This window comes from Tursiops truncatus, chromosome 15 (genome assembly GCF_011762595.2).
Source record: "Tursiops truncatus isolate mTurTru1 chromosome 15, mTurTru1.mat.Y, whole genome shotgun sequence".
NCBI classification, from domain to species: domain Eukaryota; kingdom Metazoa; phylum Chordata; class Mammalia; order Artiodactyla; family Delphinidae; genus Tursiops; species Tursiops truncatus.
The window spans coordinates 39,423,655-39,441,715 of NC_047048.1; the positions used below are offsets into that span (position 1 = coordinate 39,423,655).

General features: G+C 44.2%; 1 protein-coding gene across 3 annotated transcripts in view; it reads right to left on the reverse strand.

Moving 5' to 3' along the window:
- Positions 1–17,787, reverse strand: part of DZANK1 (double zinc ribbon and ankyrin repeat domains 1) — a 74,623-nt gene extending 56,836 nt beyond the window's left edge. For all 3 annotated transcript variants that reach the window (XM_033839533.2, XM_033839527.2, XM_033839534.2), the window contains exons 1-6: positions 17,465–17,787; positions 15,442–15,620; positions 12,037–12,190; positions 5,206–5,320; positions 3,710–3,806; positions 2,602–2,720 (exon numbers count right to left, since the gene is read on the reverse strand). In XM_033839533.2, coding sequence (XP_033695424.1) covers positions 2,602–2,720; positions 3,710–3,806; positions 5,206–5,320; positions 12,037–12,190; positions 15,442–15,550 — 594 coding nt within the window. In that variant the 5' untranslated portion in view covers positions 15,551–15,620; positions 17,465–17,787. The remainder of the gene's footprint in view (positions 1–2,601; positions 2,721–3,709; positions 3,807–5,205; positions 5,321–12,036; positions 12,191–15,441; positions 15,621–17,464) is intronic.
- Positions 17,788–18,061: the final 274 nt, after the last annotated feature.

Below are 18,061 nucleotides of genomic sequence, written 5' to 3' on the forward strand. Positions count from 1 at the left end.
AGAAAATACAGTGGGTGGGCAGATGAAAGAACCCAGGAGGTCAGGCTGAGTTATACCGCAGCACTGGAGACTGGAAAGGAAGGAAGGAGGTGGACCTCGGGATCAGGATAATTGGTCTTCCAGGCTGGTGGTTCTCAGATTGGGTTGACCATCAGTCATCCACAGCCTCCGTCTCAGGCTTATGGACTTCGACTACCTAGGAGCACTGCAAGAGCAGGGAGCTGGCAATCTGTATACATACTTAAAATTCCCCCCAGGTGGCTGTGATGGGCAGCCAGGTTTGGGACTCATGCTTCTGACCTCTCTTATACTTGATGATTAATGTGAGCAGCCTTGAATCATGGGCACACAAGAAGCGGTTGTGGTTGGATAGAAAATGTGACTCCAGGAAGGCTCTACCTGGTGCTCAGAATTGGAGGAAGAGACCAAAGTGTCCTGGGTGCCCTCAGATGCCAAAAGTCTAAATGGAATCTTATAAACACTGAAAAATCAAAGTGCTATAGTAGTTGTAGAAGACAACTAGTATAAGGGCATCTTTCTTGAGTCACACAGTAAGAACGTATTAACGTGGCTTTTACTGAGGTTGTAAACCACGTCTATCTTGTCAGATGCAAAGCGCAAGTCCCCATCTTTGCCCAATTCGAATGCACAGTCACATTCGCATAGATGGCCACTGCCTTCTCCTTGAAACCCTTTCTTTTCTTGGCTTCTACGGCACCACATTTTTTTTTTTTACTTTCTTCTTACTTCTTAGGCTCTTCCTCCTCTGTTCAACCTCTAAGTCAAGAATTTTGTCTGTGCCATCTTCTCTTCACTTTCTGTGCACCCCGGCAGGTGATCTCACTTAGCCCCAAGCTTTAAATACCGTCTACAATAGATATTGAACATTTCTAAATATATATCTCCAGTCCTGACCCTTCCCCTGAGTTGGAACCTGCACATCCAACAGTCTACTTAACACCTCCACTTGGATGTCTGATGCGTCCCAAGCACCTGCTCCTCCCGGGTCTTCCTCATCCCAACAAATGGCACCATCATCTCCAGATGCTAATGGTACCATCATCTCCAGATGCTAATGGTACCATCATCTGCAGACGCTCAGGCCAGAACCCTGAGAGCCATCCTTGGCTCCTCCCTTTCCCTGATCCCATCTGCCTGATCCCGCAGCCAAACCCTCCAGCCCGACCTTCAGAACGCCGCCTCCTGTCTCAGCACTTCCACAACCTGGGCACAAGCTGCCATTACCTCTCACGTGGAGCAAAAAGCCTCATAAGTGATATTCCTCTCATGCCTGTACAGCCTACTCTCCACACCGTGGCCCTAGAGAAAACTTGTAAATGTCAATGAGATTGTGCCTTACCCTCCAAATGGATTCCCTTTACAATCAGAAGAAAATCCGAACTTCTCACAATGGGACTCATCCTAGTATCTGGGATTCCCACCCAAGCCTGCCAATTAGAATCACTTATGGGTAAATTTTAAAAAGATAAAACCATGCCCAAACCTGACACCAGACCAACGAAGGCAGAATTTCTGAGGCTGTGGTTTGAAGGACCTCAGGCGACTCTGAGGGGCAGCCACGTGGGAGCAGCACAGTGTTCCGAGCTGCAGCCCCGCTGGCCCCCCGCACCCCATCTCCCACCCCGCTCCCCACGCTCCATCCTCACCGCCTCCCTGTGATCCCTCACTTTGATGAACTTGACGTTACTCTGCCAAGACCTTTGCAGGGCTGGCTTCTGTTCATCTTGAAGATTCCATTAAAATGTCACCTTTCCGGGGGGGGGCCTCTCTTATCCCCTTGAATTAGAACACTGTTCTTCCTCCATGTGCACTCTCTGTCCCAGGGGTTCTCAAATTTGAGTGTATCTCAGAAGAAGGGCCAATTAAAACAGATGATCAGGCCCACCCCCAGAGGCCCTGACTCCGTAGGTCTGGGGTGGGGCCTGAGGGGTCTGCATTTCTGATGAGCTCCCACATGATGCTGACGGTATCAGTCTGGGGACCACACTTGGAGAACCACTGCTCCATCCCATTACCCAGCTCTATCTTTTTCATGACACATCACTATTCTTAATTTTTTGTTCGATTATTCAGATGTTTATTATCTGCCTGCCCCCACCCCCGATAAAATGTGAGCTCCATGAGTACAGGGGCCTTTCTTGTTCAACCAGGTATTCCCAGCTTTGGAACAGTGTCTGGCATGTGGTGACAAGGCAGGGATACTTCCTTAAAGTATTTCATGGGAAGCATTAAAAACACAGTAGGGGGGGCTTCCCTGGTGGCGCAGTGGTTAAGAACCCACCTGCCAATGCAGGGGACATGGGTTCGAGCCCTGGTCCGGGAAGATCCCACATGCCGCGGAGCAACTAAGCCCATGCACCACAACTACTGAGCCTGTGCTCTGCAACAAGAGAAGCCACTGCAATGAGAAAACCAGGCACCGCAATGAAGAGTAGCCCCTGCTCGCCACAACTAGAGAAAGCCCGCGCACAGCAACAAAGACCCAACGCAGCCAAAAATAAACTAATTCATTCATTAAAAAAAAAAACAAAAAAACCACAGTAGGCATTTAGTACCCTAAAGATTGTCTTTAGAAGTTACCTGGGGCTGCTGGGTGGCTGGTCGAGAGCCTGATTCTTCACGGAAAGCTGGGGTTTCCCGTGGGCTTTCTGAGAACCGAAGATCTTTCAAAGTTTTAGGGTCAGTTCTTTCACCCACGTCTACGATTATATCAAAAACATCATTCTGTGAATATCTATAATTATATATGCATTCATGCAACTGTGTCTTCATAGTTAGGAACCTTTTAATAAGGGACCACTGTTGTCACATTTTTTCTCTAAAGTAGAATTATACAAAGAAGCTCTCACTCAGTTAAATTAATAGCAATAAAGAAAAGAATTAGCCCAGACTGAGAAAACTAAAACCTGCCCTGCGACATTCCGCAACATTCCACACCAGGCCGGGAAAATGGATAAATCCAGTTGCAAGGTTAGCAGGAAACATCATGTGTCCCAAGGACACACTGCAGCTGTAACATGTCGTAACAGCCCCCACTTTGAGCAACTACTGTTTCTTACTTGCCAAGAAACCTTGTTCCCTAAAATCAGATTATCAGAAATTTTGCTATTTGAAATCTTATCAGTAAGAATGAAACATCCAACTCTTGCCTGGAGGACCCAAGTCACTTTGACATAGAGAGGCAGCTTAAATTTCCACCCTGGTGCAGAGCTTCAGAGAGAGGTTTCTGAACACATTCCACATTTATCTTTGTTGGTTCCAAGGTAACAGAACCCCGGTTCCCTTCTCGGGTCCATACCTCATACCTCATGAGGTATACCTCGGGACCATTTCACACCGAGCCCTGCTTCGCTTGAGCCTATCAAAACTCTTCTTTCATTTAAATTTCATCCTAACTCCACCCTTCCCCCTATAACTGTTATCTGTGCTTTGGTTGATGAGATCCCATGGTTCCTCTGGTGTGTGGTCTCCCACGTTGCAATGAATCGATAAATCTGACTCTGCTGGACAGCTGCACTATCCCTCATGGTCTTAAGCTGTTGGCTAGGACAGCATTAAAAGTCAAATTACAGCTTACCTTACAGTTCCAGTGTTTCTTATCCAACCCTTCTGCAGACAAGAACACAAGCACTGAACCTGTTTGGTGGTTTAGAATATTAAAGCTTATCTTCGTCCTGTCACGTCATACCTGGAAACTTTCCAAGGTTAACATTCCAACCCAGTTTATTTTCAACATTCTTATATTTCTTCCTCCCTTTTGATTCAACAAATCCATTTTTCAGTTCCTAGGAGGGAAGAGATTGCACATCAATCCCTTGATTTTGCCCATTTAGATATGAAAATTAAAAGTTCCATGGTAGAGACAGTGACATAGCCTGCACTTCTCACTGGAAAGGTTTACAGTCGTTTTCACAAAGTGACCTCTGTCTCACCTTTCCCTGGAAACACACAGCTTTGAACCTGGGCTGCTTGGTGGGCAGCTTGTCTGCTTGGGAAGCCCCACCAGTTTGAGTGGCCAAGACCGGAAGCAGGTGGCAGCATATACAGGCAGGATGTCACCATCATGGGAGTCAGAGTAGTAACAGAGGGACCACCATACCCAGGGGGCAAAGACAGGTTGGGGTCAGGCCAAGACAGTACTTCTGTCCACTACCTGCCCACACACGGCCCTGAAACATAAACACGCTTCTCTCTGGACTTCCTTCTCCTTGGGCTCAGTCCCTCGTGCTTGGTTGAAGCCTGAGCACCTGCTGCTACACGTGGGTTCAGCCCCTGCCCAGTGTAGACCCCTGACCACACGTGGGCCCCACAAGACATCTGTACCACTGCTCTGCTCCCACAGCCTCCTCTCTGGCCTCTGGTCAATCAGTAGACTGAAGGGATTCCCAAAAAGCTTCCTGTCACCCCCAGCGAGACCTCCATGACTGAGACTTTTTGGTTGGTTGCCTTGCCGTGGGCTGGCGCATCCTCTGACCCTGGGATCTATCTCACTGATGCCCAGAACCCAAACATCCTTTCAAGACAGGTCTAGTTCATTCTCCAAAGAGATGAGGCTTTGCAGCTATTTGGCAATGAAGGTTTCACCATAATTGAAGGCCATGCCCACTGAGGGCTTCTACTAGTCTGATGCATCTAGTCAACAAATATACACCCTCTGCCCTCTCCTACCTGCCCCCGTGCAAGATGCTGAGTATGGCAGACATGCTCTCTGACACCTGGGAGCCTATAGTGCATGGGGGAGACAGACAGGGAGAAAAGTATTCACAGCATCAAAGCATTTTATAAAAGCAGAAGACCTGGTGCTAGGGGAGCAGAGACGGAGCACCGACGCCCAGTTTAGTTTGGCTGGAATATAGACAGGGGAGTCACAAGGCAAAGAATGATTGAGGACAGAAACTGCTTCTCAGGATGCCAGGCTAAAGGGTCCTGCTTCCTTCGACAGGTAAGGACACAGGAGACAAGGATGCTTGCTAGGAGTCTCCAGTGGGCAGGGTGGAGGAGGGACTGGCCAAAGGGTGGGAAATCAGCAAAGATACTTTGCAATGGTTGATACTGACCCCAACTATAAGGACCTGAAAATGGGCAGAATGACTGTGGTGGTAAAGGAAGGGGAAGCTGCGACCACTGAGAATGGGAGCTGAGAATGCGGTGAGGATCCGGATGCCTTAGAGCGTCACTACGTACCTGCTCTGGAGGGTCTTTGAGAACATTTTCCACGTCGTCTTCTGAAGGGACTGTATCTGGCAGTACACAGTCCACCTGAAACACCTTTGTTACCATGGCACTCTGTCTGCAGTCTCTGAACATTATTCGGAACAGAAAAGGTCTGCGTGTTACACAAAGATTCAAAGACAAGGTGCCTAGAAATTAAGATGACTCTATAAAGCCCCTTAGTCTAGAGACTAAATTTATTGTATTTTAAATTTGGAGAAACGATAATACAGCTTCTATAATCTTTCCCTACCTTATTCTTATTCGGGTTATCTCTTGCTATGTAACAAACTGCCCCAAAACATAATGTCTTAAAACACAAAGCTGTGGGTTCGCCATCTGTGCTACCGGTTGCCATCTCTCGTGTGGCTGCAGTCAGGTGTCAGCCGGAGCCGATTCAAAGACCAACTCAGCCTGAGGTCCAAAATGATCTCTCCCCTCGTGTTCCAAGTCTGGCCTGGGCTGGCCATTCAGCTCTCTCCTTCCCTCTCTGTCCATCTCCCTCTGCAGGTGGTGAACTTGGGCTTCCTCACAGTATGGAAGTGTCAGGGAGGTCAGACTCCCTACACAGTGGCTGGCTTCCCCCAGCATTTATGTTCCGAGAGACCAGAGCAGACACTGCAACACTTCTTGTGGTCTGGCCTTAGCGTCATGTCTGGTACGTTATCTTGGTCAAAAGTAAGTCATATGGCCAGCCCAGGTCCAAGCGGAGGGGCTGCCCTGGGAGGCGTGGTTCATGGGGGGCCATTCTGGGGGACCATCTATCGCACTCACCATAAAGATGTCATATGTTAAGTCTCAACCTATTCTAAAACAAAGAATGGGGTTACCTATGTATCATTCATTCCATATGAGTCATGGGGATTTTCCGTACCCCAGTTGTGGGTAGCACTATATATGCTGCCCTGGGAGATTTTAACTGTTATTCCTCAAATACCAGCAAGTTCTCAATTTATTCATAATATTTCACAATGAATCTTGCTCCTCTCGGACGCAGCAGGAGTCCACTGAGAAAGCAATGCAGAGGGCCCAGAACTGAACTCTGGCTGTGATTTCAACTCAGAACCAGAAGCTCATCTATACTTTTTGGTTTTTAAAACAGTTTTATTGAGGTATAATGTACATCACATAAAATTCACCTGTTCTAAGTATATAATTTGATGATATTTCCTAAATTTACACAATCGTGCAGCCCCCACCGCAGTCCAGTTTTAGAACGCTCCATCACCGAAAAGTTCCCTTGCGCCTGTTTGTCGTCCTTCCTTGCTTCCACCTCCTACTCCAGGCAACCACTGATCTGCTTCCCGTCTCCATAGTTTTGCCTTTTCTAGAAATTCAAAATAAATGTCATCATACAAATATAGTCTTACATATCTGGCTGCTTTCATTCATCCTTTTTGTTTTTTTTTGAGGTTCACCCATGGCGTTGCATGTATCAACAGTTCACTCATCTTTATTCTTGAGTAGTGTTCCATTTTATGGATGTACCATAGTTTGTTTATCCATTGCCAAGTGGACGGTCACTTGGATTTTTTCCAACGTTTGGATTGTTATAAATAATGCTGCTATGAGCGTTCACATATAAGTCTTTGTAGTATAAGCCCTGGAGGTTGGATTTTCTCTTGTTTGTAACAAACAAGTGCCTGACTTAAGCTTCGCTTGCTGAGGCATCCACTTCAAAGGCGGCGATCTTGAGTAGACACGCTGCCGACCACAGGACTGGATAAAGATCCAGGCCACCTCCCCCCACGGAGGCTCCTTTATCTTAGAGATCTTGGTTGGTTTCAATGACTGACCAATTGGGTTGCTTGTTTTTTCTCTTCCTGCTTTAAATTCTCACTCTTACGTTTAAAATTCACTAATAAAGAGTGAGCCCGGGGAACCCTAGCCCCCTCCCTCAACCCCAATAAAAGCAGAACCTCTGGCCTGTGATTTCTCCCTTCCTCACTCCCTCCCTCCATCCCTGTCTCTCCCTCTGTCTCTCTCTCTCTCTCTACCTGTGACCTCGCTGTGAGCCACATAATTTCCAGGACAGAGGACAGGGATTCCAGGACAATATTAAGTTATTCCAGGACAATATTAAGTTATTCCAGGACAATAACTTACATTATTGTAAGTAATAAACCTCATCTCTTTCAAATCTTCCTGATGATTATTGCTAAGGGCCTCTTGCAATCATAATAAGAACAAGGCCCGGTCTAGCCACATGTGTGGATAGATACACAGGAGCAGAATTGCTGAGTCATATGGTCAGTGGGTTTAACTTTTTGGTTGTTCCATCTTACATTCCCACCGGCATCATCTGAGAGTTCCGGTTTCTCCACACACTCACCAACACTTGATATTGTCGGCCTTTTTTGATCACCTGTACTCTTGAATATGTTCTCTGTAGGTATTTGCTTGAGATGTGTCCCTAGTGTATTAGGATGCAGGCTTGGCTGTTGTAACACAGAACTGAAACAACAGTGGCTTAACCAAGAGGGCAGCAACGGGCTGTAATCCACCCAGAGCTGTGCAGAGGAGCCACGGTGTCAGGGTCTGGGGTCAAGTTTCCACCGTGTTGCTCCACCACATCTAGGACATTGCATGTGTCTTCTGACCCAACGTGGCTGCCCACCACAGCCACATTCCAGCCAGCAGGAACCACAGCCCACCTCTTCCTTTAGGGTACAATCCAGAAGTTGCCATATCACGTCCACATGCATCTACTGGCCACACCTGGTGACATGGCTCCAGCTAGCTTCAAGGAGGACTGGGAAATATCTTTCTTCTAGGAAACACATGTCTGGCTAAAAATCACGGGCTCTATGATTCTTGAAGAAGAGAAACACAGACATTGGGAAGAGCCAGCAGCCCCTGCCGCATCATGGTGACCACACTCTGGTGTATTTGTTTGATATGTTTAACTCTCTCTCCCACTAATTTGCACTGAAAGCTCACAGCTGGAACACAGGTGGTTCTGTTTGATTGGCCCAGGAACTTAATACTGTTTACATCGCCAGCTGTCTTCTCTCTTTGGTGTTTCTTTGTCTGCTTTGCTCATTGATTTTCATATTGGCCTTTGATTTATTTTATCTGTTTCATTAACATTTCTTTTGCAATTTCTCAGATTTCTTACATGTCGGTTTTTAATATTTCTTAAAATTCTTGAAGCTTCAAGTAAATATGTGTCCCAAAATGCTTTAAATTCTTTAAGTAAACATTCAGAAATGAATATACATCAGTTCCAAAATAGTTGAGAAATGTTTAACCCTAAGCAATGCAGAGGTTGTAAGCCACATTTTTAGAAGGAGAAAAAAAAATTCTCAGAAATACACAACTGATCTAAACGGCCACTACCTATCAGTGAGTGACAATATTTAAGAAATAACATGATCAGTGGGTACTTGCATGTTCACTGGTTGGAGTGACTTATGGGTGGCTAAACTTTGGGGAAGCATGTTTTGTTTTGTATTTAATAACAAAACCAAATTTACAGATGCGGATATGTGGATGCACATAGAGACAGTCTTTTAGATGAAATGCCTGCTTAACTCATTCACCTCAACATCCATCTCATCTGAATGCTCATCTTTGGTCCACGGTCTGTCATCCGAGATACAGCTGTCCTCCTAGTTAGACACTTCCTGGACCTCACAAACATTTCCATCCAGGGACCATTCAAATCCTGGCGAATGCCCAGGCTTCCTGAATGTGCACATACCAGCCCCATTACTCTGAGCAGAAGCCTGGTTCCCACCCACTTGCTCTACCCCTTTTAAGGTCTAGGTTGTCTCCCCACCCTAGCTAGCCCTTTCCTTGGGGACCCAGCCAGGGCTCCTACCCATAGACCTTGTCACCCAGAAACCAGCTCAGACTGCCTCCTAGGTGGAAGGATTTTCTGATGGTAATCCAAAAAAGGCTTAGGTTTGGGATTGGAGCTAGGAATTCTACTCAGAGCCCAAATCTCATTTGAACACACATACATTTTTGCTAGGATTGGAATCAGATGCCATAAATATGTATCTTTAGAAATACCAATATAAGGTAAAAAAAAAAAGTACTCATAGCTCTATCCCTGTAAAGATTATTATCCTCTCCATAAAGCACCATAATTACTTGAATGATTGCAAGGGAGTGAAAAAAACTGGATCTGGAAGAATTCTGCAACTTGTCCAGGCCAGGTTTTCTCAACCTATTGGAAATTATTGATATTTGGGGCTGGGTAATCGCTGCTGTGGGGCTGTCCTGTGCACTGTAAAATGCTCAGCGGCATCTTTGGCCTCCACCCACCAGATGCCACTAACACACTCCCGTTTCCAGCGTGACGACCAAAATGTTTCCCCACGTTGCTAAATGACCCCTTGGAGCAAAATTATGCCCAACTGAGAACCTCTGGTTTAGGAACATGAAGGGGTTGAATGGAAACCGTTTATTCACCCAGGCATGAACTTTTCAAATAGGAGGCTGACTTTTGAGGTGGGTCACATGACAGCAATCTGTTAGCCCTTCGTTAAGAATTTGAAAGACAATCACTACAGCTGCCACCTGCCTGATCCCAAGTGTATCACCTCTGCCCTTCACAGTGGCTTCCAAGGGCGTCCTGTTAACCTCATGTGACAAAGGAAGAAACTGAGATGCCAAAGGCCACGTAACTTAAGCCAAGGTCACACGAAGAGGAGGCAATAGAACTGGGATTAAAATCCAGATCTGCAGGTCAACAAACTCCATCCTCTTTCCCACACTGCGAGCAGCGTCTTCTTGCCTTTGTCGCTGCCTCTGGAGATGGCAGCTGGATCTGTCATCCACGCAAACGCAAGGTTTTAGGTCCAGGGGCGGTAGATGGATGCCTGTGGGATGCCCTGGTAACCTGCGGATACGTTTACTTTATTAATCATTGCTGCCAAACGGGGAAGTCCCTCTTGGTTCTGCTGAAGAAAAATGGTTGTTCTCAGGGGACTCTGACTCCCCCGGTTACCTACCTTCAGATGAAGCAGCTTTTACCTCAGCCAGGCTTGATTTTTCTTGGCCACCATATAAGGTCATTGACAGAAAGAGGAGAACCATGCAAGTTCATTGCCAAAACACTACAAAATGATGATATCAGAGACAGGAAGCTCTTGACCACAAAGGAGGATTTTAAAGAATCAAGGCAGATGTCAGAAAGTTTGCAGACCCTGGATTAGACCATCAATACACAGACCATCAAACCTGAAACCCTCTCCCTTTGCTGAGATGTTCCCGAGTCCCTGGCCCCTCCTGCCCACCTGTGTTCCTTACCAGACCATTCTCTGATGTGAAAGTCATAGACATACATATGGGGACATGAAAGCACATGTATGGCAAAGCTCTTATTCATTTCCTTTCAAGAACTATTTTATCGCAAATGGATAGAAGCACTAATTTTCTGCCTTGAAAACTCAAAAATTTTTTGCATAGATACTTTCCCTAAGCTGAGCGCATCTGAAATACTAACAGTTTTTCAGAGCAGACACTTAGTGGGCACAGAGCAAGATGGTGAGAGGCATTAACCATGCCCTTATTTTTCAGACTCTTTTGGAAGCTTTATTAACTCCTTTGAACTACATAGTCATTAACTACTACTTCACTTTATGACCACCTGCAGCTTATAAAGGGGCCTGCCTTGGGGCTTCCCAGGTGGCGCAGTGGTTGAGAGTCTGCCTGCTGATGCGGGGGACACGTGTTCGTGCCCCGGTCCCGGAAGATCCCACATGCCGTGGAGCAGCTAGGCCCATGAGCCATGGCCTGCGCGTCCGGAGCGTGTGCTCCGCAATGGGTGAGGCCACAACAGTGAGAGGCCCGCGTACCGCAAAAAAAAAAAAAGGGGGCTGCTTTGCAGCATTGGGCACCAGAGTAATTAGCTTATTCATTTTTAACAATTGAGATGATTTGTTTCAATAGAAATGGTTTGGCAAGTGGGAAAAGACACAGATTCCAATCTTTAGTAAAGAATAATAATGTGTAAGGAGGTTGTTTTGTTTGGTTTTATTTTTATTTTATTATTTAAAAAAATTTTTTTAATGCCTAAGCAATCATCTTTGGTGTAGAACTTGTAGCTCTTGTCAAAAAGCCACGCAGTAGTTCAGCCAGCAGGGGGAGCCTGGAGTCTCGTTTAAATTAACTGGGCCAGCCAGGTATTGGTTTGGGGCTTAAAAGTCTTCCAAAAATGTGGCCAAACCTGTCTTGCTGCACAAAATAATTCTTCTATCACAGACACACAAATCTGCAAAGCATTTGAGGGTTTTCTTCTCTACAGCCCACAGTGAAGTTTACCAAATTAAGTGGTGTTTCTATATTTGAAAATGAAAAAAAAAATCATTGACTAGGAAAGAAAGGACAAAGAAAAGAGTGAAGTAGCTAATGTTTAACAAACTGAAATGACAGTAGCTTTGAAGGCCAATAAAGTGAATACAAAATCAGAGAGAGAACCACAGTGGTCATAGGCACGTCCTGGGAAATAAAAGAACCATTCACTAAAAACAGAATTCTCCTCAGAGCCAGGCGAATCTCTTTGGAGGTCCCAAACCCTGAAAAGGCTCTTCCTTCCCAAAATCCCAATGTGGATTTCAAACTAAAAACAGTATTAATATACATAGCCTTCACTGAGCTGTACCCTTACGATTTGTGTACTTTACAGTATAACTCAACAGAGGACAAACAAAACAAAAAAGTTACAGATATGTGCTGAAATTAAGATAACTTTTTCTTTAGTGTACTTCTAATCCAGAACTGATTCTCATTGAAATTAATAAAATTAAAACATAATAAATACAAATTATCTTAATCATTATGCTCTTAACTTACTTAGACACTGCGATAGCTTTAACTTGTATTTTTCCATCAGGCAGAGTAATAGGCTTCATATACTTCAACGTAGTGTTTTCACCATAACCAATTTTCTTTAGGAATTCAGGTTTGCTGCCATCCAGGGTATAATATATGTTGACATCTGGGGTGTCTGAAAAACCCAAAAGAGGATATCTGGAATTAACATTAAAGTAGCAAGTCCCTGAATAACACCTATGGGTCAGTTATTTAATGAGTTTTTTTTAATGTACTGTAGAAATGAATAACAATAACTAACAATAATTGAGTTCTTTGTGCCACACACTGTGCTTTACATGAATTAGCTAATTTTATCAGTACAACCTTATGATAGGTCCTATCTTATACCCACATTACAGATGAGGAAACTGAGTCCCAGAGACGTTAAGAAACTTGTTAAATAACAGCAGAGTTGTGGTTTGACTTATGGGAGGTTGGATCCATAGGCCATGCTCTTGAACCACTATGGTATTTTGCCTCCCCAATAGAGCAATGATACAAATCAAGCAGGGGTGAATTTTAAAACTGCAATGCCTACTTAGAAAGCAGAAGCTAATTTTTCATTCTTGGAGCATTGCTTAAGAAATGCTTTTGTTATATTTTATTTGGACTAGGTAAATGATTCCTACATTTCTTAGAACATTTGTAAAGGTAAAAAATACATATGATCCAAGATTCAAAAGGTCAGAAAAGGATATACAATGAAAACTCTCCCTCCCACCCCTGACATAAGTTGCCCAAAGGCAACCAATAATATCAGCTATCCTTCCAAAAATAGTTTACATCCATACAAGCATATATGTACATAGTTTTCCCCCCTCCCTTTTTTTTTTTTTTTGCTGTACGCGGGCCTCTCACTGCTGTGGCCTCTCCTGCCGTGGAGCACAGGCTCCGGACGCGCAGGCCCAGCGGCCATGGCTCACGGGCCCAGCCGCTCCGCGGCATGTGGGATCCTCCCGGACCGGGGCACGAACCCGTGTCCCCTGCATCGGCAGGCGGACTCTCAACCACTGCACCACCAGAGAAGCGCTCCCCCCTCTCCTTATATACAAATGGTGGCTTATCATACCCTGTTCTACACATTTCTCTTTTCATTTAACAATCTGTCTTGGATATTGCCCTATATTGGTACATAAAAGCATCCCCATTCTTCATTACGGCTGTACTGTATTCTGTCTTTCTATGGATGTATCATTGGCAAACAGCCAATCCCTACAGATGAACATCTAAACTGTCTTCTTTCCTTTTCTTTCTTTCTTTTTCTTTTTCTTTTGCTATTACAAGCATTGTAATGAATAACCCTATAAAGAGTTCTTTTTATAAGTACATCTGTAAAATGTGTAGAACTCGTACTGTTGAGTCAAAAGCTACGGGCACTTGTAATTTTGGTTAACGGTGCCAAACTTCCCTCCACAGACAGTGAAACAATTCACATTGCTATCAGCAAGGCACGGAAGTGCGTGTTTACCCACAATCTCAGCCATATTGTGTGTGACCATTTTTTCTTTTATTTTTGCCAATATTTCTTTTATATTTTCCTAGGTTAAAAAAAAGTATCTCATAGTTTTAACTCACATTTCTTACATTTTGAGCAAGATTCACTCATTCATTCAACAAATATTTACCAAGTACCTATTACATGCCAGACACTGTTCCAGACACTGGGGATACACCAACAACCAAAGTCCCCGCTGTCATAGAGCTTCCGTTTTGGGAAAAACACACAAGCAGTAAACAAACAAAAAATTACATATAATCTGTTAAGTGGTGATTAAATGCAAGGGAGTAAAAAAAAGCAGGGGAAAAGGTCTGCTCAGCAAGCTGGTGAAGGGGTGAGTAGAAGCATATTCTCGTATGTTTAAAAGATATTTGTATTTCCTTTCCTATAAAGTGTTCTTTCACATCCTTTGTCCATTTTACTATTGGGTTATTATTATTTTTGTCATTGAATTGTAGAATCTTTTATTTATTAGACATTTTCAATATTAGAGAATTTGGATATCCTGTCATCATTTGTCAATAATCACCCAACTTCTCCTGAGGGTTATGGGCACATATACTAAGACTTGTATTTTGGTTTGAGAATTTTTGAAAATAATATTGGCTTTTAAGATAAAGGGAGATACAGTATAACGTAATATATTCTTAGTTGGAACTCTTAGTCTAGGAAGCCCAGGTGTCACACCATCGATACAGATAAATAGTTGTATGCACATTAGTTATTAAAATACATAACTGGAGTCTCAGAGTCTGTTTTTTTAAATCGAAGTGTAATTTATTTACGATGTTGTATTAGTTTCACATATACAGCAAAGTGATTCAGTTATACATATGTATACTGTTTGTTTCTTTTTCAGATTCATTTCCATTATAGACTATTACAAGATATTGAGTATAGTTCCCTGTGCTATACAGAAGTTCCTTCTTGTTTATGTATTTTATATATAGTAGTATGTATATGTTAATCCCAAACTCCTAATTTATCTCCCCCGCTCCTGCTATCCCCTTTGGTAACCATAAGTTTGTTTTCTATGTCTGTGTGTCTATTTCTGTTTTGTAAATAAGTTCATCTGTATCACTTTTTTTAGATTCCACATATAAGTGATATCATATGATATTTGTCTTTCTCTGTCTGACTTACTTCATGTAATATGATAATCTCTAGGTCCATCCCTGTGGCTGCAAGTCAGAGTCTGTTTTAAACAAGTATTTGTTCATATGTTCTATCTATAAAACTTTTCCTTCTCCTTATGTTAATTATATATGTATATGTGTATGTGTGTGTGTGTGTGTGTATTCCTGGCATTAACAGGAAATGCATTCACTGCTTTATTTCTGCAGAAATAGCTAAGATTTCTTTTGGCATTACCATGTGACAGACCCTGTGCCCCTCACATCACATATCGATTCATTAAACCTCACAATGGCTGTAAACAGTAGATAATACTATCACTCTCTTACAGTGAGGAAGCTGAGACTTATAAAGGCACAACAATGTACTGAAGGTCACTAGAAGTTCTCAAAGCCAGGATTCACTCTCCAACCTGTCTGACTGGGAAGCCTGTGTTAGCAGGTCAAACTGAAATCCCAGAAAAATAATGAGAATCCTGGGAAAGTCTGGGGAAGCATCAGGAAATCCTCCCTTGGCTAAGGTGAGTCAAGGCATTGCTACAACTATTACCCACACAAATGGAAGGTTGGCAAGAGTTTTAATCTATATAAATACCACTCTATAAACTACCATTGTTTCAAATTTTGCAAGTTTTACAAACTTCCCAAGATCCTGATTATAGAAAACATGTAAAGAGATAAATCAACAACCAGATGAACATAAAGAATATGGCAGTGTTATTTTAAATGATTTCAAGTATATTTGATTCTTACCTGATTTCATTTCCAAAAGCGTATTGTTATCAATTTCATGGTTGGCTTTTCCGGGCTGAGGCACCCGCAGGGGAATGATTTGAGGGACACACACTGAACCAGCCGTCATTTCCCCTCCTTACATTAAAAACAGTGGATGAAAATAAATTCCAATGGGCACCTATATTTGAACACAAACACTGAAGAGAAGCACCTCGTTCAAATACAGTGAGACCAGTAAAAACTAAAGAGAATACTGTTAATCCATTATCTACAAATATCATTTTTATTTTTTGGGAGACTCATCTCAGTTCTTTGGGGTTTTTTTTTTGTCTTTTTTAAATTGAAGTATAGTTGATTTACAATGTTGTGTTAATACAAATATCTTTTTTTTTTTTTTTTTTGGCGGTATGCGGGCCTCTCACTGTTGTGGCTTCTCCCGTGGCGGAGCACAGGCTCCGGATGCACAGGCTCAGCGGCCATGGCTCATGGGCCCAGCCGCTCCGCGGCATGTGGGATCTTCCCGGACCGGGGCATGAACCCGTGTTCCCTGCATCGGGAGGCAGACTCTCAACCACTGCGCCACCAGGGAAGCCCACAAATATCATTTTTAATTGAAATAATTATTGTTTCAGCTGTATTCTTGCTGTTGAGATCTGGTGTGGGGTTTTGATTATCTAAATATTTACCTCACTTTGGGAGAAAAAGCATGAATGTATGGGATGGGGGCACAAAATTCTTTTAAATGGACAAATTAAGTGAACTCATCAGAGCAGAGACCATCACTGATGACCTGACCTGAGCAACCCCTGGATCATTACCACATTTTTCTGCCACCTCTCTTGGTTTCAGGCAAGTCAGCACACAAGAGGAACAGAAGTAACTCTGTATGTAGCATGAAATGTTAATTTAGAGCCAACTCCTTTGGGAGAGCTCCAGGTTCAAAGCCCTGCAGTTGCCACCAATTGGTTCTTGCACGTGAAAGCTGCAAAAGAAACTTTGGAAGGATGGCAGAGGATCACGCCTCAGCCGGAAGAAAGCTAGCATGGATATAAACAGTGAGCAAAAAAACACAAAAGTCTCCCACTCCATCTACTGTATTTATAAATAATTAAGTACAAGTATGGAGGCCTTAGGGATCTTTTTCTTGGGGGGGGGCTCATAATTATTAATACATAAAGGATTCAGGGGGAAAAAAACCCCCACACCTTAATACAGCAACCATTTACATCTCCGATGGTCTGTTCAAATTTCAATGATAATGGATGCATAGGTTTTACTCAATTAAAATCTATATTAAAACTCGAATTTTATAGTGTACTTCTTGCACCCTCCACTATTATTTACAATTTTCCAAGTACTTATAGAATCTTATTTATCAATTTGTGATTGGACACTTAGGCATTTACTAGTTTCTTTTTAGTTTTGGGTTTTGCTATTCTAAATAACGTTGCCCTGGGAATTCCCTGGCGGTCTAGTGGTTAGGACTCCACGCTTTCACTGCAGGGGGCCCAGGTTCCCTCCCCAGTCGGGGAACTAAGATCCCACAAGTCTGAGGCACGACCAAAAAAAAAAAAAAAATTTAAAATAAATAATGTTGCCCTGAACATCTCTGTGGTTTGAGGTTTGTCACAGAATATAACCCAAAGGTGGGATAACTAAACTTAAGCAGTGAACTTAATGCCTGGTTGGACAGTTCCAGGTCGGAGGCTAAGAATTTAAATTGCAGATACAGATATAGATAGTGGAGCAACGGCCCCTACAGAAGGGATGGACTCTGGAGCTTGCCCGTCCTCACACTTTCATTTAAGTGAGAGACAGTTAAAATAAAAACAGTTAAAAACTAGTTCAAAATAAAAACATTTGGGGAGGGAATAATTCATGCGGCGACTAGGAGCTGCCCTTGGAAGGCTGCCAGTGGGTAGGCCAGTGGGCCCCGAGCGAAGAAGATCAATCGGTAGACCGATCCGTTAGGCCCAAATGTCAGTGTGGCGTCAACAGCATCCCCTACCCCGCAACCCCTCCATCCAGACTGCTCCCTCACCGCCCGCATCCGGAACCGCGCCTGGTCCTTGTCCCCGTCCTTCAGGTGCACCCAAGGACGTCCGCTACCTCTCAGCAGGAGTGAGGGCTGCCGTCCTCCTCCTTCTCCTCCGGCCACCGGGACCCGATTGGGAACCCCGGAGTACCTCCGCAGCCCCCCACGCAGGCAGCCCACCGCTCACTGCCCTTCGTCCTCTCCTTCACAGCGGTCCGGGTTACCAAAGACGCTGCGAGCCGCGCCCCGCCACCTGAGAGTCGGGCAGGTGATTGGCAGGAACCCGGCTTCCTAGCAACTAGCCCCGCCCCTGCGCTTGGCCCGGAGACTGGTACCCGACTCGAGCTCCTTTCGTCAGGCTTCACCGTAGGCGACCGAGAACTTGCCCTCACAGAGGTTGGAAAGTGCTACAAGGTGGCGTCCCAACTCAGAATAGGGGAACCAGGCTCGTTCGTCCGACAGGCACTGACATTCTGGAAAAACCAGAATAAGAATTTGTAGCGGCGCAGGCGCGGCTTGGCCACCTCAAGGCGACTGGCAAAGAAGGACCGCTTGCGACACGAGGAAGAAGGCCCATGTGCCGGCCGCTGTCTTCATAGGTTC